Source organism: Euprymna scolopes, chromosome 39 (assembly GCF_053919585.1).
Source record: "Euprymna scolopes isolate OS-2025 chromosome 39, ASM5391958v1, whole genome shotgun sequence".
NCBI classification, from domain to species: Eukaryota; Metazoa; Mollusca; class Cephalopoda; order Sepiida; family Sepiolidae; genus Euprymna; species Euprymna scolopes.
The window spans coordinates 18,931,538-18,958,477 of NC_136520.1; the positions used below are offsets into that span (position 1 = coordinate 18,931,538).

The 26,940-nt window shown below is 35.6% G+C and overlaps 1 protein-coding gene across 1 annotated transcript in view; it reads left to right on the forward strand.

Moving 5' to 3' along the window:
• The window catches only part of LOC145263665 (ATP-binding cassette sub-family B member 6-like), a 240,895-nt gene that overhangs the window by 151,548 nt on the left and 62,407 nt on the right, over nt 1-26,940 (forward strand). The window contains exons 14-16 of the mRNA XM_080120537.1: nt 1,624-1,681; nt 7,069-7,173; nt 8,212-8,285. Of these exons, the coding sequence (XP_079976663.1) occupies nt 1,624-1,681; nt 7,069-7,173; nt 8,212-8,285 (237 nt within the window). The remainder of the gene's footprint in view (nt 1-1,623; nt 1,682-7,068; nt 7,174-8,211; nt 8,286-26,940) is intronic.

Below are 26,940 nucleotides of genomic sequence, written 5' to 3' on the forward strand. Positions count from 1 at the left end.
ATTCTACCATTCAAATATTCTGAGTAATGTCTGTATTTGTCGAAAAGGTGAATGTGAAGAAAAAGAACACATAGTTAAAAGCAACATAAAAATAAGCGTAGAGTATAATCAAACTTGAGTATCAAAACTATTTTGAATAAAAAAGACAAATAGCATATTTAAAAAAAGTGAAAAAAAATATTTCCAACAAGATTGGGTAGGTACAGTTTAATATACAGTATTTGGGATATTTCAGGGTTTGAATGAATTTTAGATTCATTCAAGTGTTGGGGACTGCATATATAAAGATCACGTGAGTAGAAACTTCTGAGATTTGATTGTTGTGGTGGGAGTAAAAATGTCTAGTTTTTGCTTGTGTAGACTTAGAAAGTGTTTTTGTTATTAACAGCCAGTAAAGATATAGTGTTATTGGATGATTGAGTATTCCCTACAGAAAGAAAGGTAAGAGAATCTATATGAAATCTCAGTTTATTTATGAAATTTTCTGGGGAAGATGGTGGAAGTAATCCTGAATCTCTAAGAACCTTTCTTAAAACTTCAGATTATTTTGATAAAATTTGAATCCTACGTTTAAACTTGTCTGGAGAAGACAATGAAAATGGTTCCGAATCTTGAAATTCTTCCCTCATAGCTTTCTTAAGTGGCTATAGGAGCAGAACCTCATTTAAAATTTCAATCAGGTGTATATCTGATTATACGAAAATTTATATCATTTGTAGGAGACACTAATTCAGAATGTGTTTCCAAAATTTCAGTTTTTCCAGACAAAAAGAAAAAAAATGTGATGGACAAAGTGAAAAAGGATGTAGGTTCCTCTCAACATCGGATTGAGATCCAGCAAAAGATGCACTATAGGTGCTTTCCGCTCATTAGAATAAAGATAGCATTATCTGTCCATGTTATTGCTCAATGAAACAGCCTACCAAAGGTAGTGACGATGGAGATTTGTTATCACTCAGACTCCAGGGAACACAACCTGTTGTTGCAGTGAGTGATCACTGAGAACATCATGAGAAATGATAACCTGATAAGTTTTGCAAAGGATGAACTTTCGCAGCCGAATCAAAACACAAAACTAATGACCATGCATAAGTACTGAAAGGTTGATTATTGGTACAGAAATCACTATCAAAATGTAGTGAGAATTCCATGGTCAACGGTTGGTGTAAGGACGCAAACCAGTTTGTAAGGCAGATGAAGTGCTTTTTAGCCTTGATAAGCAATCATCTAAAGATGTAATTTGTTTTAGGCAGCATGATTTTCCCCACATAAGAAACTGACCTTGTGCCTAATTCTGTTCTTGTGTGGAGGCTGAGATAAATAGGGAATTCTTTGTCAATAAAAAATTCAGGGAAATCCACCTGTTGTCAATACTGGTAGTGAATCCTTGTTGACTCGGGAACCTACATGGGATTTCAAACTGAATTAGGGCTAGATTGTTTTTCTTCCATCAGACATAACTATGTAGCAATGTTATTTTTTTATTTTATAATTCTACTACGCTTCTTAAATTTATATTACGACTCTAGAATGATAAAAAAAATTACACCCATTCATGTGTTGAAAAAAAAAAAAAACTACCAAAACAAGAAAAATTTCTTAATATTTTTTTTGTCTTTTCAGAAAACCTATTTTAAAAAAAATTTCCTTCCTTGTTCCACCAGGCCAAACCTTTGCATTGGTAATTATTTTTATTCCTTTATTCTGTCAATCTTTCATTCTATCTGTCAATGGCACTGTAAAAATGGCTTAAGACATGACGAGCAGAAAAGAAAAGACAATGGCCATCAATTAATGTAACAAACAATATTTACAAGAAAAGTGTTGGAACCTTGTTTGCCAGTGTCTTCATAATTATATGCACTGTAAATGCAATGAAAGAGGCATAATCCAGTATGTGATTATTTACTTTTGTAAGAGTAATGTTGGATGTTAAATGCATGGGAACAGAAGTAGAAGTTCTGTTCATGGTGATGATGCTAATTTGTTGCTCTATTGTTGTTGGTGATAGTGATGATTGGGTCTCACTTAGCATGGCAAAGTATTGTTGGCATTGCTATTGTTGATTATAAAAAAACAAAACAAAACTGAGTGTTTATGTAGTTGACAGTTTTTGTGCTTTTTGTGCATAGAAGTAAAGATTTCTGATGAACTGAGCATTTTTTTGTGTTGTGAAAATTCCAGCCAAGACTTTGTGTGGCAGTGTAGATGTATTAGATTGTTTAAACCTAGTTTTTTTCTTTTCAAACTGATTCTTTTATAGACAACTTTGTAAAAGCTTTTAGATTTGTTGTATCAGTTAAGATAAAAATGAAATGTAATAAGTCCCCAGACGTACCCCTCCACCGTACTGTATACCGATACTCCATGGCTGACTGGGATAGCTTCCGTACATTCATATCAGATCTACTGCTGCATTCCATGTTTAAAAAGGATGTGACCTCTATAGTATCAGACCTAACCGAATGGTTAATTGTAGGCATAGACCAATTCATACCATCTAAAAAATTCCAACAAAACCCTAATAGCCAGCCATGGTTTCCCCAGAATGTGTTGCTGCCATTGTGCACAGAAATCACTTTTTCCATAACTACCAGCGTAATAGATGCACTGAGACTAAAGCTGCTTTTAGGAATGCCAGCAACCACTGTAAAAGAGTAATAAAAAATGCAAGAGAGCTATATGTCTAGTCTGTTAAATCCAAAGTAGCTGATCAGCGGCTTGGTTTCCACCAGTTTTGGCAAATAACAAATAGGATCCTGAACAGAAGTGTGCGTTCTATCCCAACTATTATCAATGGACCAGAGGTCATCTCGTCAGCATCAGACAAGGCCAAACTATTTGCAAAGAACTTTGCAGCTAATTCTACCCTATGCGACGAAGGCCATCAACTCCCCATATTTCCTCCTATAACACAAAACACGCTAGGTATATACAAATATCTGTGCATGAGGTCGCCAAGCTAATCAAGAACCTTGATTCCAGTAAAGCAACTGGCCCTGACGGCATCCCAATTATAGTGTTAAAAAAGCTTCAACCTGAACTTGCTCCCATACTTACAAAATTGTTTAAGCGTTGCCTTAAGGAGAAGTGCTTTCCAACACCCTGGAAAACCTCATCAGTATGCCCTGTATTTAAGAATTCAGGTGATAAGTCCTCTCCCTCTCAGTACAGACCTATAAGTCTCCTAGTTGCTGGAATCCATACTAAATAGAGAAATAGTCAACCACCTCAGCAAAAATAACCTCCTTAGTGACACGCAATATGGTTTCCGTTCTGCAAGATCTACCGCAGATGTGCTAACGGTTATATCTCATAGGATTAGCGAATCTCTTAACAAAGGCTACCTTTCTAGGGTAATTGCTCTTGACATATCAAAGGCCTTCGACAAGGTATGGCATAAAGGCCTACTTCACAAGATTTTCAGCTACGGTATAACTGGAAATGTTTTCTCAATCATTAAATCATTTCTCTCTAATAGGCTCATTAATGCTGGAGTCCCTCAGGGGTCCATCCTGGGCCCAACTCTCTTCCTGATCTACATCAAGGATCTACCTAAACACATACTTAAATCATTCGTTGACATCTATGCTGATGACACGACCATCTACGGCAACACATCAACGGCTGTAAATGACAAAGTTCTCTCTGATTCTCTCTCCTCTGATCTCGAACGTGTAGTTCAGTGGGGGAAGACGTAGCTGATTACCTTTAATGCATCTAAAACCAAGCTCCTATCTTTACACCATAAACGCTCTGATCCCATCTGGCATCAATTGAAATGGATGGCTCTCGCCTAGGAGAAGCTCAATGTTTTGACAAGCTTCTGGGCTTGACCTTTACTCCTGATATGAAATGGAATACGTACATAAAGTCTGTTGCCAGAGTCGCTGGAAAAATGGTGGGTTCCTTCTACCGCTCCAGAAGATATCTCACTACTGATGCAATTCTCTATCTATATAAAAGCCAAGTACGTTCAAGGATGGAATACTGCTGCCATATCCGGGCAGGAGCTGCTAAAAACAGCCTATCCTGCCTTGACAGAGTACAAAATAGACTTCTTGGCTTAGTGGGGTATGCCCTTTTCTCTTCCCTGCAACCTCTCTCCCACAGAAGAGACGTTGCGAGCCTGTCTTTGTTTTACCGTTATTTCCATGGCAAGTGCTCGTCTGAGCTCCAATCTCTGCCCCCCCCCCTCGCCAATCTTTTACGAAAAACACCCGTCTAGCTGAAGCCACTGTCAAAAATTTTCCCCACTCTCTATCTGTGCCTAAATCAAAACGTAGATTCCATGAACACAGCTTCTTTCTTAGAACAGCATGCCAGTGGAACTCTGTTCCGTCTGCCTGTTTCCCACCTGGCTACAACTTGAATGTCTTCAAATCCAACGTAAACAAATTCCTGATGAACCGCCCCCTTAAGTAGACACTTTATGAAATCTCAACACTAATGTACAACGTACTGTACATGCAATAACCCTTATCCCTGAGTGGCTTCTGGGCCTTGATAAGTGGTGACATCCTTGTAAAAAAAAAAAAAAATCCTCTAGGTAAGAAAAACTTGGTGAGTTATTGATGTAATGAATATGAGTACATCCAGGTGTTTCCTCCTTGCAAAATTATGATTGGCTGATTAAGCGATAAATACTGACTGGTAGTGCTAGATATTGAAAGGTATGCTGAAGCCTTACCAACATGGATCATAAACGCTTGTTCTGTAAGACGACTTACTAGATTATTATTCCCAAAACTATAGTCAGATAAGAAAATAAAGGAATACGGAAATGTCATTCTGTTATTCCTTTATTTTTTTGCCGTTTGTATAACATCTTTTATGAAAAAGTCTTCTGATAGCATGTATAGAAAATCCTTCTCGGCAAATATCTTCTGATAGCATGTATAGAAAATCCTTCTCAGCAAAAGAAATCACTGTGGATGTTGCATTTATTAGTTGCTGCAGTGTTGCGGAAGCTAGATATGATTCTACATGCATACTAAAAATATCTAAGCTGATTTTATTTTGAGATTTTAATAATTCATTTACAAAATTTTGCAGATTCTAAAAACGTTAGCAAATTTCTTCCAATAAGATTGTGAACAAACTTTTTTATCCTTATCCCTTCAGGAGTGTAAGTTCTATGTATTTTGTCATTTTAATGTTTTATTGCATAAAAAAATGACATGAAAATATGATATGCAAGTATGTTTTAAAGATGGTTGTTTAGTTCTGATGACCTGAGTAAAATTTAATCTGAACAATATTTGGAGAAGTGTGCAGAATTTTTTGTTTAAAAAAAGAATGAAAAAAAAAAAAAATTTAACTAAACACAATAAAATTTAATATTCATCTGCATGACTTTTCAGGTTTGACAATTTCTTTTATGATCTTTTTAACAATTTTTTTTACCTTCAAAGCCTTGTAAACGCAACGGATTCAGCATAGTGCCAGATTTTACTTGGTGTCAAACTTCAATGTCGTATGTTTTACAATCCAAAAATTGAAAACTAAAAATGTGTAGTAACTATCACCAATCAGTCAAAAATTTAATTTTTAACTGATCTGTATATTTTTATTAGCTGCATATTTTTTCTTAGGTTAGTAGATGTAGAATAGTTGAGGTAGCAGGTTCAGTTCACAGGGAAGGTCAAGGAACATGTGGAAGGAAATGGTCAAAATGGACTTGAGCAGTACAGACATCCTTTAAAGACAAAAACAATGAAAGAAAGAAAACAAACAAATCAAGACTTATGTTTCATCTGTGAATAGTGAAGAAATTTATTAGTGTCCAGTAATTTGGGTAGCAGTATTAGGACTTGTGACTGCGAGAGTAAAAAACTTCTTTCATTGTTTTTGACTTTAAAGGAATTCTCTCCCTTTAGAGTCAAAAAAGTGAATAAAAAAACAAGTTTAGTTTATGTGTGATGCTATGAACTATCCCCATCCCTCATCTCTACAAGTTGTAACTCTGGAAAATGTTCAGAAACAAAAATCGGCAACAAAATTATCAGTAAGATAAACGGGCGAAAAGAATGCACAGATTTGTTTGTACATCACTTGAATAATCTCACTTGATTTCAAACATGAAATAGGTTTTAGTGTACCTGTAGTTGAAACTCGTTGACCGCTTCTATAAAAACAATGTTCGGAATGTATGAATAAAAAAAATCAATTGGTTTTTAAATCTGTCTTTATGATAGCTTTCCAATCATCATCAGTTTAATGGCCATTTTAAATATTTTAAATGTGTTGGACGGTTTATAAAAATTCTAAACTTATCTCTGGTTAAGTTTCTTTAAAAGGAATTTCCTTGACGGATCAGTTTTTTATTATTATTATTTAAACAGTAATTAAATTGCCTTTCTAACTCCTGTTCTTTTACTTATCAAGGCCTGAATTCCACTCGAGGATAAAGGTTAATGAGTGTACAGTAGTCACTGAGACAATAGTGTAATCATTAGTGGTGGAGATTAGGAAAAATTAGATTATTTAAGACAATGACTCAATAAGAATTTGTTTACATTGGACTTAAAGACAACTATGTTGTCAGCTGGGAAGCAGCTCAGCGGAATAGTTCCATAAGCAGCTTTGTTAATGTAGGAGAGAAGCTTTGTTTATGGAGTTTGGACTTAGATTTAGGGACAGTATGAGAAATTGTTGACAGTGGTTGTAGCTAAACGCGTGTTTGTTGTGAATGTTTTGCAGGTGAGGGGATCATAGATTGAAGGTCATAGGTTGAAGGTCATGACATATGTTGATCCTAATGTTTTCAATATATGTAAATTTTTGTCTGCAAAAGAAATTTCGATAAAATGCAAAAAAGGAAAGTGATTCATCATACTTGTAGGCAGATACAGAAAATTGAATGACAACTTTATTGGCCAACCAACAATTCAAAGTATAAATAAATTCCATGTTAGAACTTATCATTGACTATGCATCAAGTTGGTTAATTTTGTTGAATGTTTATTAAATAAAATTAACACCTGCCAATTTTAACTGCAAAATTATATATATTTTTTTTGGTTTTCATTGTATTTTTAAAACTTTTGTTTTCTCCATTACCAACAGGTCGGCCATTCTGGAAGTGGGAAAAGTACTATTGTACGGTTGCTTTTTCGTTTTTACGATGTGCAAAGTGGCACCATCAAAATAGATAACCAGGACATCTCATTGGTAAGAAAAGTTTCGTTTCAACCATTTTTGTTATGGTTGACCGTTGAATTTAAAAAATTAAAAAAAAAAATTTTTTTATGAACAAAAATGGGAAAGTATGGTAAATTTGGATCTAATACCATTATATTAACCTCTACCTATAGTTATATCTCTTTCTGTGCACTGGTCCTACCAGATCAGACTGTCTGAAATGCATCTAACATTGATGTTTTTTGTTTTTCCATTTCCTTTTGAAAAACTTGATTATGTTCTGCAACCCCTCCCCCCCGTTTCCTTCTTCCCATTCCCTATTTCTCCTATCCCGCCACTTCCTGACTGGTTTCCTAACTTTAAATGTACCAAACATTAATTCTGTAACCTTCCTCGGAGCCCTATATTAGATGGTTGGAGGGAAACCCAGTCACCCAAGCAAAAACAAACCCACACTTGGAGAATGGAGCCCTTAATTCAAACAAAATTCAAAAGAAAAGGTGATTATTATAAGAATAAGAACAGGCCACACAAATATCGTTCAATTCTATTGAGAGGAGAAACCCACTTGAATGCTCACACTGCCAAGAAAATTACAGTTAAACATTTCCTAATAAACTGTATCAACTTAGCCCCCTTACACCAAAAACATTATTATTAAAGATCTCTTTGAAAATATAAATGAAAAAGATTCTAAACTACTTGAAAGAAGCAAATCTTTTGTCCAAAATATAAATCTACTTTTCAAAAAAAAAAAATTTTTTTTTAATCCCAATCCTTTACAAAACTCCCTCCAAACTCATCTTGACATACTGAAAAGTAAAGAATGCCTATTTTATTAAGACTGACCCCTCCTCCTCCAAAAAAAAACTTATTTGGTCTTAAATGACCATGCAGCTGTTGATAGACTAATAAACTGAACAATCAACCAATATTTCTGTGTAGACCTTTCTTTCTGTATGGCTATGTCTCTCTCTTTTTCTGTCTTCAACAAAAATAACTGATGCTTATTTTCATCATTCAAATGCTCACTCATTTGGAATAGTCACTTTCTCTTTCTTTTTTCAGGTGACACAAAGTTCTTTACGTCAAAGTATAGGTGTTGTCCCTCAAGATACAGTGCTTTTTAATAATGACATTCGGTAAGAAAAACTTTTTTTTTTCATTTTATTGCTGCAGCTTGTGACCCATACTAAAGCAGACTTTACGTTGGCATATTTGGGCTTTTTATGTCTGAAAATGCTGAATCAAAACAAGATGATCTCGATATGAAAATGACTGTTAATGAAACATTTTTTTTTTTTAAGTTTTGTTTTTCATGAGAAAGTTAACGTTTGATTATTTAACTTTTCCAATTTCTTTTCATTTTCTTTTGTACTGGTACAGCATTTCAAGCAAATCTACTAGGTTAGGCTTAGGGTGAAAAGAAAAGTTATGTTTTAGTTTTTATCCTTTTGAAGACTGAATCATCTGTTCTAAACCACTGAGATTTATTGCTTTACATGATTGTCCTAACTTAACGGATTTTACGATTTGTAATTTTGATAAACATAAAATATAAAAACTGATAGAAAATTAAAATCTTTTAAAAAGATACTTTAGTGAAAACTATTTTTTGTTTGAAATTATCGTGTAGCCAAAAAATCTATAGGAATAGACTGGCTCTACTTCATATACAAGGTTAGCATTGATTTTGATATGATTAGAGGGTGGGACGATAAAGTTGTTCCCCTTAGCTTAAACAACACTATAGCTTTATTTGAAAACTTTTATTGAAAAAATCAATTCAGGTAACTTGATTATGTTGTAGAGCTGAGATCTATTCAATGTAGCCACCTTCAGCCTCAATCACTGCTTCAGCAAGATGGCAACTGGGAGCATGCCTTTTCCACAAATGTCAGTAGGAGCTCAGCAAATACTCATCGGATGGTCGCAATCAGGCTGGCTTTGGTGTTTGGTGTTGTTGGAGGTCATGTTGGTGATGTTCTTGACGTATGACCAAACGAAGTAGGTTCAGGTAAGGGGAGGAGGGAGGCAATTAGAGAAAGGTACAAAGTCGTAGCACTTCTTCTGAAGCTAAGCCTGGGTCTCTTTGAACTTGTGGGCCAGTGCCAAGTCCTGCTGCCACACCCAGGTTTGATTGCCCCAGAAGATCACCACACTCTTCAACACATCCAAGTACACTTAGGTGTTGACTTTTAAGCAGACTTCAAAGATGTAAGGTGGCATGCTCACTTGAAACCATACCAATGACCGTAACTGTGGGTGGAAACTTTGTTTCCATCACCCTGGGTACATCCCTGTTATTTGTGGCAATCTAGCGATGCATTTTGGGGGTGCTGTCATAACTTGGATTGGTACAGAGCATGAGTTGTACAGCGGCGCATCTCCAATCTCGCTTGTTGAACATTGTGTCACTTTCAGACATGATAGAAGGCTCCTATTGCTCTTGGCAACTAGTGGATGGTCTGCACAGAAAAAGAAAACCAGTTTTTATCAAACAAATGGAATCATATCGTCAGTAAATAGTATGAGTTTTACAGCGGCACATTTCCAAAATCGCTCATTCAACATTTTACTGTCAGACATGAAGAGGAAGGAGGGGACACTTATTTTCACAGCAGAAACTACTCTTACTATCACTCATTAAAAATAGGATTTTATTTAAAGAGACAGTTTGTATGCACAGGTATTAAGCGCATTTTGATTGGTTATTCATGTTTTATATGGATTTCATCTTTGTTCGGCAATCAAACGAAAAGCAAGTTTTATAAGAACATGCTATTTGATATAATTACATTGATTTATTTTTACTATTAGTTGAATACTTATTCAGTGTTAAAGAAAACATTGTATCGTTTTTATGCAAATACTGATACACAACTATTTATTAGCAAATGCTTTTTTATAGTTAGAAAAACAAAACTCAAATTATATTAGATTTAGTCAAAGATGAAATGTTAAATCTCAACAGATTTGAATTTGGAATTGCTTTTTGTATAGTTAAATGTGAATTTATAATGCTGCAATAATTTATAATACGAAGACAAAGAAAAAAACTGTTTTAAATATAGAAACAAAACTTTTTCCTGTAGAAGAGACGTTACAAGTCCATCTCTGCTCTAGCATTATTTTCATGGCAAGTCCTCAACTGAAGTCCAATCTATGGTGCCCCTTGTGAAACATATACAAAAAAAATACTTGACTAGCTACAGCTAATATATATGATTTCCCCCAATTTTTGCCTAAATCTAAACACAGATTCCATGAACAAAGCTTCATTCCTAGAACTGCCTTCCTGTGAACCACTGTTCCACTGGCCTGCTTCCCAAATGAATACAATATGAGTCTTCAAATCCAATGTAAACAAGTTCTTGTTGATTTGTTCCCATAAATAATCAAAGTCTACTCAATTTACACCATTAACAATTACTTAGCATTACAAGTTGATTTTTTCTTTTTAGATAATGTTATTTTATCAACCTGCATGAAAAAAGCTATATAAAATATGCTTAAAACCGTTTGAATTATGCAAATACCATCAGTAGTTCAAAAGTTATGAAAATTTTATGTGCCAAAATTTAGGCTTTTCCGTGGACATTTTTCTTTAGAAAAAGTGGGCTAAATTACGGACTTCAACATTTCAAGAAATTCGGTAATTTCGCCACCATTTATTTATTTTTCAAGCTATACTCATGAAACTTGGTACTCTTCTGTAAAATTGTGTGCTCTTTCTGATTATGCAGTCAAATCTGATCTATCTCTTTACCATAAGAATTATAAATTCAGATGTACAAATGGTTTTTTAGCTGGTGATCTCGTAAACAGACCAATTTTATTCTAGCGTCTTGATACTCTTTAACGAGACGCTGTGATGTCACAATAGGCATGAAGTTCATGAGAAATGCTGGCAGCTGTCTGAAACCTATCGTTCAGTGCCATCTTCTTAATGCATTAATCTTGTCTAGGAAAAGTTCTTTGGTGGTAGAATTTTCCCAGTATTATTGAAATCCTTTATAACTTTCCCAACGGTACTTTTCGACAGCTTCAAGTCATCAGCAATCTTCCGTATTGAATGGTTTTCCCCATGAAGTTTAATAACTGATTTTTTGACAGAAGCATCAATTTTAAGTGTCATAATGATGCTGGAACCGGCTGCAATTACTACAAAGTGACGTAATCGACTTATTTGTCATTTTTGTACTTAGAAAAGTGGTAAAACTGACTACACAGTCCACAATAAATTATTTTCTTTGCTTCGTCCCATGGTTTTGGCCATTCTAATTAAAAAATAAAAAATTGAACTGCTCATAACTTTTTTCTATCCTTTATAATGAAGTGTAATTAATATTTTACTTTTGTTAGTTTGAAGATATCAAGAGGCTCCTTCCTGGGGCTAACACTTGATTCTATTATAGTTTAAATTTATATCCGAGGGCTCTTTTAAGAATAGACACTGTTCCCTTTATGGCTGCTATCTGTATTTCCTTATAGCTTGGTTTTCCAGGGATTGCTTCTAAGTATTTTTGAAGGTTTTTTTTTTTATTAGGCCAGTTGCTCTTGTCTCAACTGGTATAATATTTATTTCTTTCAGAGACCATGTTTTTAAAATCATTTTTTAGGTCCTGATATTTTATCTTTTCCCGTTCTGCTCTATTAAGGCCAAAGTCGTTTGGAACTGTGACGTCGATAATGAGTGCAGTCCTTTCGGGCTTGTTTCATATTACTATATCTGGCTTGATGGCCTTGTCTTTTATGTATCTGCATGCCTGTATGTCTTTGTCGTAGAACACTGTCACTTTTCCATTTGATGTTATTGGTGGTGGATCATGTTCCCAGATGTTCGATGACCTATCTAGTTGCATCTCTCCACAGATCTTCCAATGTAAGTATCTACATACTTTGTTGTGGCAAGCAGTGTAATGACCATCGGCTAGAAAGATCTTGCATCCAGACATTAGGTGACTTGGGCTTTCAACAGCTGAGTGACAGAATCTGCATTAGTCGTTTTTTTGTAGACCAGCCATTTTCTTAAATCCATTTGTGAGTAAGCCTTGGTCTTGTGCAGCTATAATTAATCGTTCTTCATCAAATGGAAATTTGTCACTTTTAAGCCATTGTAGTGAGGCCTCCTTGTCAATGTAGCTCTGGTTCAGTTCTTCCATGAACCTGCCTGCTCTCTTATGTTGCCATCCTTCTAGTCTTGTCTTCACTTCCCTTTTTTATACTCCTTTCTCTTCTTTAAGGCGATTAGGGTTGCTGGGTTGTCATATTCTTCTATTGTGTTGTCCAGTGTGTTACCACTGAAATTTTCAACGAGCTTTGTAGTTGACGTCTGCTGGGGCAAACATTTGGTGTGATGTCCATTCACCATTTTTTATTTTTTGGGTCAGAAGAACATTTGATATATTGGCCTATGCTTACAACTGAAGCTCGGTATGCGTAGTTTATTTCAGTGAGGCCTAAACCACCTTCTCTCCGTGTTATGTACAGCCTGTCCATGCACTGATGTTTGTAAATGACTTTATGAAGGGCCAGCATTTTCCGAGTTTTTACATCAAGGCTATTGATGCAGTTTTGTGGCCAATTGATTATACCAAATCCATAAGAGACAACGGGTATTGCCAATTGATTGATGGCAGTAATTTTGTTTTTTGGTGATAGTTCTGATGAGAGAATTTTTTAAAGTCACTTGAAGTATTCTCCCTGCACTTTTTCTCTCATCTTTCCATGTTCAAGTGTCTCATTCTCCTCTACTCCCAGGTATTTATAGACAGCATCCTCTCCAAGGTCTTCAATAGAGCCATTGTCAAGATTAAGATGTTCTGATGCTGTCTTTCTTCCTTTCTTTATGGTGCACTTAGCACATTTGTCGAATCCAAATTCCATGCAGATGTCCTCTGTATAATTTTTAACAATGCCTATCAGAGAGACAAGTTGTTTCTCGGATTCTGCATAGAGTTTCAAATCGTCCATAAAGAGTAGATGGTTTACTCTTTTATTTTCTTCCTTCTTTCTGCCCATGCTGAGATTGTATCCATGATTGGATCGCTTAAGTAACTTACTTAGTGGATCCATTGTGAGGCAAAAAAGGAGCGGTGAGAGGCTGTCTCCCTGGAATATTCCTCGCTTGATCTTTGTTTGAGGTCTGTATCCTTCCTTCCGTGTGCTGTAGCGTAATTGATGTGCACCATCTGGTCATTTGTTTTTGAAGGAATGATGTAATATCAGTGTGCACATTGTACAGCTCCAAAGAGCGAAGTACCCAAGAATGAGGTATACTGTCAAAGGCCTTTTTGTAATCAATCCAGGCCATTGACAGATTTCTTTGTCTTCTGCAGTCTTCTAATATGGTTCTGTTTACAAGGAGTTCATCTTTTGTGCCTAGCTTTTTCCTCGGACACCCCCTCTGCTCACTTTCAAGGTAATCACCAGCAATCAGATGGTCATATGTTGCATCAGCGATTATCCCTGTTAGGAGCTTGTAGGTTGTTGTGAGGCAGTAGATTGGTCTATATTTGCTAGCCATGTAGGTGTCCTCATTTTGGGAATAAGTGATGTACTGCCTACAGTAAGCCATTCAGGCGGCTCTTCATCTCCACTGATGATTCTATTGAATGCCTTGGCATAGTGATGATGAAGTGCGCTCAGTTTTTTCAGCCAGAAATTTGGCATTTTGTCTATTCCTGGGGGTCTTGAAATTACTGCATTGAGCTACCTTCCTGCAGACAGCCTCCTTGGTAATTTTTAGAGCTGGCATCTTTTCTTTCTCCTTGTTCTCCTCTTTGATGGAATTTATCCAGTTGTTTTCTTTATGTACTTTAGTGTCCTCATAGAATGGCCTCCAGAAGTTTTCGACTTCTTGTGTTGGTGGGAAGCTCACCTTTATTTCTTCTTTAACGAGGCTCCTGTAGACAATTCTTGGGTTTGTTGCAAAAAGTTTATTTATCCTTTTTGCTTCCAAGTTTTTGGTTTTATTTTTTATTTGTGCAGCTAAGGCTTTTATCTCAGCCTGATGTTCTGCCATCTTAGCTGTGCTTGATCTTGGAGGGAATAAGTTTTCAACTTATTCACCTTATTTAGTTTTTTGCCTGGGGTTTCACAGGATAGGAATGCATATATCTGGGCAGTTTCCTTTCGGAGTCTGTCTATTTTCTGCTGGAGTTTACGTTTCCAGGCTCGGTTATATAGCCTTCATGTTTCCTCTTTTACTCTCCTGGTGTTTGGGTAAGAGTTTTAATTGAATAAACCATGCTGCCCATATGTTGTATGATTTATTTCACTCAATGGTGCATTAATCGGAGTGATTCTTTCGAGGGCATTGTTGACTTTTGAAACAAGCACCTTGAAGGCTTTATTCACACTTATTTTTACCAGTCTGGGCCCATCTTTAACAGCTAGACATCGTGCTATTTCTATTCTGTTTGCCAGTTCTACCTCTAGTTCCAACTGGTCTGCGTCAAATATCACATGTTGAAGTGGGACATACTGTTGATATGTCTGCCCATGTTTAAATTGTGTTGGGTCTGTTGGGAGTGATTCCTGGCGAGATGTTGCATTATTTGATGGAGTGGCATGTCGGGTATATTTCTGGTTTGTTTTTGGTAAACATCTAAGCCTTGAACTTGGCATTGTCTCAGGGAGCTGTGTCAGGTGAGAATTTGTTGTAGTGTCTTCTTGTTTGGTTTGGCAGATCTTGGGTATAGGGAGGGGATTGCTGATTGGGCAAATGTTGTTTTTAGCCATTTCATGGACATCTTTTTTTAGCTGGGATATTTGCTCACCAGAAAAGACATTGTTTCTCAGAAAATTAGATTTCTGGCATGTTAACTTTTCTTTCTCAATTCCGCACCTACATAGATGTCTTTGTTTTTTTATTCCCTTTTGCAAAACTTAGTCATGTTCTGCGAAAACAAAAACAAAAACAACATTCTCCTCCCCTTCCCCTCCCTCGTTTTCTTTTTCCTTCACCTCCTCACCCCTTTTTTTTTTTTTTTTTTTTTTTTTTTTTTTTTTTTTTTTTTTTTTTTTGCCTAGTTGGTAGGGCGATAGAACATACCAACTGCCCCCCTGCAGAGGGTAAAAATCCTTCAATAGGACCACCAGTTGACCGTTGGTGGCAACCCGTAATGCATTAAGAACGGGATCCTGGTGGTTGAGTGGAACATGCCTAGGAAATAATAACATGATACTACAACACACCACTTTGGCCCTTACTAGGCTAGACGGGAGGTTGGATAGGCCCGATCCAATCAATCGGTTGGTCATGACAAGCACTAATTCAGACAATCCAAACAAAAACACACTAACACTCAACATAAACAATAAACTGAGTTAATAAGCGATGGCTGAAGGGTCAATCAAGCTGGGAAAAAGGTAACCATCAGGAATAATAAAAATACAGGGAAATCCCATACTTGGGTGGGCATAACCATATATTGTGAATGCTTGGAAACCTCCCCATGTTTGAGTATACCAGCTATGTAGCCCTGGAGAACCGAGGCGAATGGGATTTACCCCCTCATAGTTCTTCCCCATAAGGGGCTCCGAGGAGGGTGGGGAGCATGGCTGATGAATTTTTCAAAAATTATTATGAATGCCAAAAAATCCAAGAGACCACACACAGAAATAGACTCTGACAGCGACAATGAAGATACAAACTTTCCAAGATTCATCGTGCTAGAAGCAACGTCTAATATACCGTTAACTAAAATGTCACCCTTCATTATCCAAAAGGTAATATCAAGCAAAATAACACCTAAAAATGTCAAAAAATTAAGGAATGGTACCATATTGGTAGAAGTACAAAATAAAAAACAGGCCAAAACTCTACTTCAACTACAAAAATTGCATGAAACAAACATCAAAGCTTATCCACACCAAACACTAAACTACTCCAAAGGAGTCATAAAAAACCAGGAAATCTCCGTCTGCACAACAGAAGAAATCAAAACAGAACTAAAAAACCAAGGGGTCACAGATGTAAAAAGAATCACATTTAAAAAAAAAGGAGAGGTAATATATACAAACACTTATATATTAACATTCAATTATCCTCAAATACCAGAGACCATCAATATAGGTTATGAAAGAACGAAAATAGAACAATACATTCCAAAACCTTTACAATGCTACAACTGCCAAAAGTTTGGACATAATAAAGACCAATGTCTAAGATTCTTCACATGTGGAAACTGCAGTGAAAAAAACCCAGACCACGATGAAGAAGACTGTCCAAATAAAACCAAATGCACAAACTGTCAAGAAGAGCACCACTCTCACTCAAAACAGTGCAAAATATATAAGCAAGAGAAGGAAATAATAACAATCAAATATCAAAAAAATATAACCTTCCAAGAAGCCCGCAAAGAAGTCACAAATCGCACCAAAAACTCATATGCCACAATAACCCAACAAGCAAACAAAATGTACAACTACAATGAACTAAACCTTGCTCCAGAAATTGCAAACCTAGCAAAAGAACTAAAGAACATACTTGAAGAATTAAAATCTTTTTTATCAGAACTGAAAATAAATTCTAACAGCCAAATAAAAGTCAGAAACGAACAACCCAGTATAAAAGAAAACGAAACAAAGGAAATCAGAAAAACTTCCATCAATATTGAGGAATCAATCTCTAAAGAAATGAAACCTCCTCAATTATCAAAACGTGAAAGATCCAAGTCACTAACAAGGACAAAAACAGATGTTAAAAATAAACACACAACAACAGAAAAAATGGAAATAGAACAGAACAACAAAAAAACTACCCCCCAAAAACAAAATGACAAACAAAAAACAGAATTAGTATTAATTGAAAATGAAAATAAATTTGAACTAGTTGAAACTGGTAGCCAAAAAAGACAGTCAAGACAAAGTAAATCTAAAAGTCCCAGACCAAAACCCAAAAAAAGCCTCTCACCAGAAACAAGAAACAGACCATCCACTTCCAAAAGAAACACCCAAACTAACATCGAAACTATGGACGTAGACATAAACACCAACAGTCCAAAACCAAAAGAAAATATAAACCATGACTAACAAAATCCTACAGTGGAACATAAGAGGATTAAAAATTAATATCGAAGAAATGCAAATACTTATCAAATCCTTATGTCCTGCAATAATTTGCCTACAGGAAACACACTTAAAAGAAAATGACAAAATTAACATAAAACACTACTCAATATACAACCACATAAACAAATTATCATGCAAAGCCACCGGTGGATCATCAATACTGATAAACGAAAACATTCCACACAGCAAAGTGAACTTAAAAACAAATATGCAAGCTGTTGCAATAACTGCAACACTATACAAAACAGTAACCCTATGCTCACTCTATATACCACCAAATGAAACAATAAACGAAACAGAATTAAACAATATAATCAAACAACTACCTAAACCTTTTCTACTGTTGGGAGACTTCAATAGTCACAATATATGGTGGGGCAGTAAAAAAAACAACAAAAGAGGCCAAACCATAGAAAAAATAATTAACCAAAATGATCTATGCCTACTCAACAACAAAGAGAATACATATATGCACCCACCAACGGGAACCCTATCAGCAATCGATATAACACTATGTGACCCAACTATATACATGGATTATAGCTGGAGAACACATAAGGATACATGCGGAAGTGACCACTTCCCAATCATAATAGAAAACGAGAATCCCAAGCCAGAAGACAAAACACCCCGCTGGAATTTACAAAAGGCAAATTGGGAAAATTTCCAAAATACATGTCAATACAGATTAATACCTGAAGCGAATCCTGACTTAGAACACATCACATATTTCAGCAACACCCTACTCACAATAGCCGAGGAGAACATACCAAAAAGTTCCACTACTACAAAATATAACAAACCCTGGTACAATAAAGAATGCAAAGAAGCTATAAGAGCCAGACGTGCAAACCTAAGGAAATTCAAAAACAGTCCAACGAAAGAAAATTTGGACACCTATAAAAACAGCAAAGCCAAAGCACGGAAAACTATCAAAGAATCAAAACGGAACTCGTGGAAAGACTATGTAACAAAAATTAATCAAAACACAAAACCCAAAAAAGTATGGGAGATGGTCAGAAAAATAGCAGGAAAAAATACAAAGAACCCTATTAAACACCTTATATGCGACAACACAAAGATTACCGACAAACAAAATATCGCAAATAAATTAGCAGAACAATTCTCAATGAACTCATCATCAAAAAACCAAAATAAAAAATTCCAAGCTATAAAGAAAAATGAAGAAAAAATAAAAATAAACTTCAAATCAAAAAATGAAGAAAACTACAATCAATTATTCAACAGTGCAGAACTAGAGGAGGCAATAAACAAATCTCCCGATACAGCAGTCGGCCCCGACGAGATCCATTATCAATTCCTCAAAAAACTACCAAAACCATCACTGGACTACTTATTACAAATTTACAATGAGATATGGATAACTAACAACATTCCAAAAAACTGGAAGCAGGCAACAGTAATCCCAATACCCAAACCAAAAAAAGACCATACAAACCCAACAAACTACCGACCCATTGCACTAACTAGTTGTTTGTGCAAAACTTTTGAGAGAATGATTAACGAAAGGTTAAATTGGTACTTGGAAAGCAAAAATCTAATTACAGAAAGCCAGTCGGGTTTCAGGAAAAATAGAAGCCCCACCGATCACTTAATAAAACTGGAAACACGCATAAGAGAAGCATTTGCAAAAAAAGAACATCTAATAGCAATTTTTTTTGACATGCAAAAGGCGTATGACACCGCTTGGAAATACGGAATCCAAAAAGACCTGTATGAACTAGGACTTAGGGGTAGAATGCCAGAAATTATCAGAAATTTCTTAACAAATAGAAACTTCCAAGTACGGATGGACAACACTTATTCAGTCCAAAAAGATCAAGAAATGGGGGTCCCCCAAGGCAGTATCCTGTCTGTCACCCTCTTCAACATTAAAATAAACAATATCATAAAAAACATAGACCCAGGAATTGAAAACGCCCTATACGTGGACGACCTACTTATATACTACCAATCTAAATATATACAAACAGCCGAACGCAAACTACAACTCTGTCTGAATAAAATAAACAAATGGGCCATAGAAAATGGATTTACATTCTCAGAGGAAAAAACTAAATGCATCCACTTTTGCAAATTACGAAAATTCCACCACGACCCTAACCTGAAACTGGATAACAAGAACATCCCACTCACCGACCAACATAAATATTTAGGTATTATATTCGATAAAAAATTGAACTTTATACCGCATATAAAATATTTAAAAGCAAAATGCCAAAAGACAATGCAATTGATCAAAGTCCTAGCACACACCGATTGGGGTGCAGACAAAGTCACATTATTGAAATTATACCAAACTCTAATCAGATCTAAAATGGACTATGGATGCTTCATCTATGGAGCAGCAAGGAAGTCCTACATAAAAGAACTAAATACAATCCATCATCAAGGATTAAGATTAGCCTTGGGAGCATTTAGAACCTCTCCAGTAGAAAGCCTCTATATAGAGGCCCATGAGCCTCCACTGATTCTAAGACGACAGAAGTTAGCGCTACAATATTACCTAAAGCTGGTATCGTGTCCAACAAATCCTGCATACCAATGTACCCTCCACCCACAATACACACATCTCTTCAACAAGAAAGAAAATATCATCAAGCCCTACAGCCTCCGGATAAAAAACCTTCTCACAGAAGCCCAAATGGACATTACAAAAATACATAAATATAACAAATCAAAAACTCCACCCTGGATGATCAAACAACCACACATAATATTAAAATTAAATAAATATCCCAAAACGAAAACCCACCCATCAACCTTCCATGAAGAACTACTTATCATCCAGAATACATACAAAGAATATACACAAATTTACACTGACGGATCAAAAGATGGAGATAAAGTAGGATGCGCAGCCATCCACAAAAAAATAAAACTAAAGAAAAGGCTCCCAAACGAATCTTCTATTTTCAGCGCAGAAGCAACAGCCATAGATTCGGCACTGAATATAATAACCAATGATGACCATCAAAAATATATCATATTTACTGACTCACTTTCAATACTCATATCTCTAAAAGAAAAAAAAATGACAAACCCACTTATTACAAAATTGCTAAACAAAATAGATGCCATAACCATGAAAAAAAACATTATCTTTTGCTGGATACCAAGCCATATCGGCATATACATGAATGAACAAGCAGATAAGGCAGCAAAGGAAACTCTGCAACAAAACCACATAAGTGGAAAAATCCCCTATACAGACCTAAAGACTAAAATAAACACATTTTTGAAGAGAAAATGGCAAGAAAACTGGAGCTCATGCACCAAAAACAAACTATTCCAAATAACACCAAATATTGGAACGAGAAACACCAAAAAGTTAACAAGAAAGGAAGAGGTAGTAATGACCAGACTGCGAATAGGTCACACTCACATCACCCACTCACATCTACTAAAAGGGGAGGAGACACCAAACTGTATAACGTGTCAAGAACCCTACACAATACACCATATACTGACAAACTGCATTGACCTTGAACAAATCCGAACAAAGTATTACCAAGAAAAAAATCTGAAAACAATATTAAACAAGATTGATCCCCAAAAAATTATCAATTTTCTGAAAGAAACTAAAATATACTCAAAAATATAAGGAAAGACCCCCCCCCCCCAAAAAAAAAGAAAAACCTTAAGAAGAACAAACCAATATTTAACACAACATAACGAACCTTTCGGCATTAAATGACCCCAAAGTGGTTGATATGCCGTAAAACAGAACAAACAAACAAACAAACAAACTTTCTCAATTCCCTTCTTGTTTGGTGCTTAAAAATCTTTTACCATTGCTTACAACTGTCTGTGAGTTTTTGGTATTTTATTTTTGCGTATTCCATCGACCAAATCAATGTCCATTTTTCCTCCCTATTTTACTGAGTTTGGGCATATTCAGCAGTGTTAGATTTGGTAAAATCAATCGCTGCTTCACTAAAAGATTTCTTCTCAATTGACTCTAACATCTTTTGGGAGATATTTATGTATTTGCGATACAATCGGAAGTAAGTTCTTAGTTGTGGTTATTGTTGTTTTTTCTTTTGGTAAGGGTGAAGTTTTTATTTGAGCCTCGAATACTGTGTTTTTTTCCTCCCCATTTCTCATACCTTGAGTATGCGAAACAGTGAAGAATAATTTTCTTCTCCTCAAGAGACCACTTGACTTGGTTACAGTGTCTTTTCTTAGTCGTTCTTGTTTGGTCTTGCCGGATTCCAGGACTAGAATTTGACTGGTCTGGTGGAGTGTCCAGCTTAGTGTTTTCATTTGTGGAAACATCACAAGGAGAAGGTGCACCGTTATTTTCCTCATATGACCCAGTGCTTAGCCATGCTGAGTGGATCTTTTTATCCTGGGCGACATCCTGCCAGTTTGATGATTTATTTTTTATTTTTTATTCTCATTTAAATTCGAATATTTGCTCAGGGTTTACTTTAAATTAAAAATTGAAAGTATCCTCATACCAGAGTCCCTGGTAAACCCCTGTACAGAGAGACCGAAGGCACCCGAGGTTGGTGTCTAGTAGGCATTCAATTCTCCCCTGTTAGTGCATCAACATAAGAGATATGTTAAATGTAAGTTTAGTTGTAATCCCCCCCCCCTCCAATGTTCTGGAGAAATTGAAAAAAAAACTAAACTGTCCCAGACTTTTGGCCGCTAGTGTACATAATATCAATTGCAAGGTTAACATTTTTCTATTTTTTTTTTTTTTTTACTTGGAGTCACCATTTATCAAGGACAGAAAGCCACTCAAGGTTTAGGGTAAATTTGCATATTGGTTTTGAAAAAGTTGATTATTTTCATAATTCAATGATTATTTTGATTTTAATATAAGTTCTGTTTGATATTATTTGATTTCCCGGAAAATATTTTAATCTATAAACTTGTCACATTTAGCATTTGTATTCAAAAATTTGTTTTTCTCAAACTATTCTGATTTTTCTAAATCGCTTATGAAAAAGCAAGTTGCAAGGCGTATTTGCTGATGGCACTGTCTTGTACTTAGCATGATGGCAAAATTGAATACAAGGAAATAACTGAATCTTTATAAAATGATCTCTACTGTTGAATGGAATGGGGTCAAAACTTGGTTACATTTCATGCTACAAAGACAAAGCTCCTTTCCTTCAACAATTATAAGAAACTTCACCAACAGCCGGTTGCAATACCTGATATCACTCTTCTTGAGAATTCAACATTCAAACTTAAGCCTAACATTCACAGGTAACATGAATTGGAACAAATACATAGAAAATACTGTCAAGTCTGCTGCAAAAAAGATGGGCTTCCTCTACCATGCTAGAAAACTTCTCACACCTGCCAATATCTTATCTCTAAAGCCACTATTCGCCGGTACATAGTATTGTTGCCACATCTGGGTTAGTGCACTCTCACTCTGTTGGACAGTCCAAAAATGTCTTGAACTTAATAGGTACCACACTGTCTACCAAACTCCAAACTCTGCCCCATCGCTGCAATGTTGCATCTCTGTGCTTGTTTTACAAGTACTTTAATGGAATGTGTTTTGAACTTGTTGCATTAATGCCCTCTTGATGTAAATACCTCCAACCAACCTGACAAACAACAAAAATCATACTCCTTCACTCTCCCCAGATTCCAGAAAGCTTTTTCCCTTAAACCACTAGCCTTTAGAATTTCTTCTCCCTGTTTTCCTAGCTGTACCAACAGAAATTTTAATCATGTGAACAAACATCTCTCTGCACAACTCCCCATTTAGGATATCTCTATAAATCGCTTATAAAAAAAGGAACTTTGTGTGTACATGAGAATTTATTCCCTATGGACTCAGAAACAGCTGGGCCAATTTTTTTCAAATTTCATATGTTAGGGTGGAACATTTGTTGATCTTCATTAAATCCTGGATAATGTCGGGTTTCCCTGCTAGTATGGCTCTAAATCCAGAGTAGCCACTTACATCTCTGTGACAGTGTTCCTTGTTTGGGGTGAATAGAAGTTTAAAAAAAAAAAATACATAGAACTTGTTATCTTGCAACTCTTCTCACTTGATGTCGTTAATATTTAGAGCTGTACAAGCATACGTCACTACAATCCATTCATGTCTCGTCAACTGAACTTGTCATCATCAAATTTCTCAACTTTTGGCATTGGAGGTATGATGATGTGTGCAGACTTGACAAGTTGGAGCCTTATGCTTATAAATCTGCAGAAAGACAGCAAGAGTTATATCTTAACATGATTTTACCTATAAAAGATGACCGGAGCTGATTACCATATGGTAATCAGCTCCGGTCATCTTTTGTAGGTAAAATCATGTGTCTGAGCAATTTTGTTTAGGGAGTGCAGTATCATAGAAAATGTGCATTAATCATTGTTATTCTCCTAAGTTGAACTGTTCGTTGTGGCTAGCAACTGTTTAGCATAACACAAATACAATTATGAGAATAGACATGAAACTCTATGCTGCAAAACGTATAATTTCAACAAGTAATGTTACTAAGTCTAGTATTTAGTTGATTGCGAGAAAAAAAAAATCTGTATGCTTTAAAAATGTTTGTTAAATATTATTACATAAATGTGTGTGTGTGTATGTAAGTATGCAGTCAACAACATAATTATTCATATGGCCACTAATGTTGAATATAATTTGTCCATTTATCAATACTTAATACCCATATGCTTCCAGATGTTTTATGTTAATCACAACAAAGGGAATCTAAAACTATTTTGAGAACATTAAGTTAAATGCAACCAATTTAACACATTATTTAAAATAGACTAAAATATCATTTGATATTGATTTGTGCAATCATGAGGAATTTACATAATTATTTTATTGGTGAAGATGTATGGAATATTCAGTAGAATATTTGTGATAGTTCCAGCCAGGGACATCAAGAGAAAGGAGCTACATTCTGACTTAGGATGGATAGTTATTGACTGTCATAAGTCTGGATATAGTTTAAACACGATCTCAAATCTACTTTACTGTTATAATTTAAACCATTTGGCGGAAAAGTTGAATTGGTGTAGAAGAAAATTAATTTGAAAAGTGTATTGTGATGTTTTGAAAGATTTTAAAAGTTTCAATATGATGAGTAAGAGCATTAGTGCTCATACCCATCATATCATAGCATGCATCATATCATAGCATGCATCATATCATAGCATGCATCATATCATGCATCATATCATATCATGCATCATATCATACCATGTAGCATATCATAGCATGCATCATAGCATGCATCATATCATATCATAGCATGCATCATATCATAGCATGCAGCATATCATACCATGTAGCATATTTTTTTTTTTTTTTCTAGAAATCAATCACAACAGATACATTTTTACAAACCATGCCGGGTTGATACTCAGTTTAAACAAAAATGCACAACTATTCCTTCAAAGTTTAATAAGGAACACAATTATGGTAGAAAAGTTGTTGGAAAAGCAAGAGCTGGAGGATTTTATTGAAGGTCTTTGAGAATGAGGGTGAGTTCAATAAAGAGGCAAACTGAGATAATGAGTAGAATGAAACAAAAGGTGAATGGGTTTCAGAATTACAAAAAGTTTGGCATAGATAATCTACTCAATTTATGCCGTAAGCAACTAACAGCACTTCATGATAATTATAGCAGTTACTTCTACAGACAATTAGTGGGTGAAGAGGCTACACTAGCATAGCTTTTAAAAAGTGATCCAACCCTCATATCCAAAATGAAACACAATGCCCTAATAAATAGACCTATCTGCTGTCTTGCTACAACCTACAAACTCTTCACTGACCTGATTGCAGACAATACCTGGAGCATACCTAAAAACAAAACAGAAAAACAAGTAGGATGCAAGAGGAAGTGCTTAGGCAGTGAATAGTATCAGTAAGTAAAGAATTGCCTTTTAGAAAGGTTTTATTAACTGTAAAATACACGTACGCTCTTGAAAGGATCGAGCGGGAAAATGAAACAGAGGGCGCTTTTATTATGAATGTCAATCCCAAGGGGGATAACTCTTAACAACAAATTAAATCATAACATTTTCCCCGTCCTAAAGTATTCAAGTAAGGGGTAATTAATTATAGACAAATTTTTTTTTTTTTTTTTTTTACAATCACATAAGAATCATTTTATTTACAAATAACATATGAACCCAAACTGCAGTTTTTTCAGTATTTAGTCACAAAATCCTTATATTTACTAGGGAATTGTCGAACTCGGGACGACCTCCGCACAGATTGGCAGGAATGCTGATTTTCAGTATTATTTTTTAGTGAAATCTGATTTTCTTCAAGATCAGACGATTGATTTTTGTCTTCCTCATGACCAATGTTTTTATTAGTAGAAGGTTCAAATAAAGTCTCTGAAGTAGTAGGATTATTATTAGAGTTTTCTTCATTTGATGAGTTTGGAGCTAAGTCTCGAACGTTGACAGTGGTTTCAGTACCAGAAGGTAGTTGAACATAAGCGTAGTGGGGGTTGACATCTATTAGGGTGGCAGGCGTTACAGGAGGGTCATGTTTACTTGTTTTAGTGTGGTTTCTAATATATATTGGGCCTGGTTTAACCCAAGAAGGAATTGAAATTCCGGAAGCAGATTTACGACTATATTTGAATAGTCTATCATGGGGAGTCATATTAGTGGCAGTACAAAGTAATGATCTAATTGAATGAAGTGCGTCCGGTAGTATGTCTTCCCAATAAGGTAGTTTCATTTGATTAGAATGTAATGTTGCTTGAATGGCCTTCCATAAGGTACCGTTGAGTTTTTCAATCTGTCCATTACCTTCAGGATGATACCTACTTGTTTTAGAAGTAGCAATTCCTTTTTTGTGTAAAAAATCCTTTATTTCTCTTGCTAAGAAATCAGAAGCACGGTCAGTATGTATCATGTCAGGCAAACCAAAAATTGAAAAGAGTTTGTTTAGACAGTGGATAATGGTTTTGCTTGTCATATCTCTGCAAGGAAAAGCGAAAGGAAAACGGGAATACTCATCAATTAGAGTAAGTAGATATTTGTTGCCATGTATAGAAGTAGGTAGAGGGCCTTTAAAATCAAGATTTAATCGTTGAAAAGGTAATATGGCTTGAATGAGAGTCCCTCCATTGGTATTGGCGAATTTGGGTTTCAGTAATTGACAGGATGAGCAAGAGTCAGTAATATTCTTAATTTGATCCAAAGTAAAAGGGAGGTTCCTCGTTCTTATAAAATGGCTTAATCTTGAAACACCAGGATGACATAATTGTTTATGTAAATCACGAAGATCTTGTAGATTGTAAGAGCAGAGATGCGAGAGAATGTGTCAGCAGCAATATTTTCAGGTCCAGGTCGATAAACTATAGTGAAATTGTATTGGGATAATTCTATACGCCAACGACATATTTTGTCATTCTTAATTTTAGATTTTCTTTTATTGTCGAATATGAAGCTGATGCTCTTCTGATCTGTGATGACTTTAAAGTGCCTGCCGAGTAGAAAGTGTCGCCACTTACGGAGAGCTTCTACAATAGCGGCTGCCTCTTTTTCTACTGCATGGTGCTTAATTTCGTTAGTATTGAGAGTTCTTGAAAAAAATGCAATAGGACGACCTTCTTGATTTAGTGTTGCAGCAATGCAATAGTTACTAGCGTCCGTTTCTACTTCAAATTCTTTATTTGGATCTACCGTTATTAAAGTGGCGTCTTTTAGATCCTTTTTCAATGTTTGAAAAGATTTTAA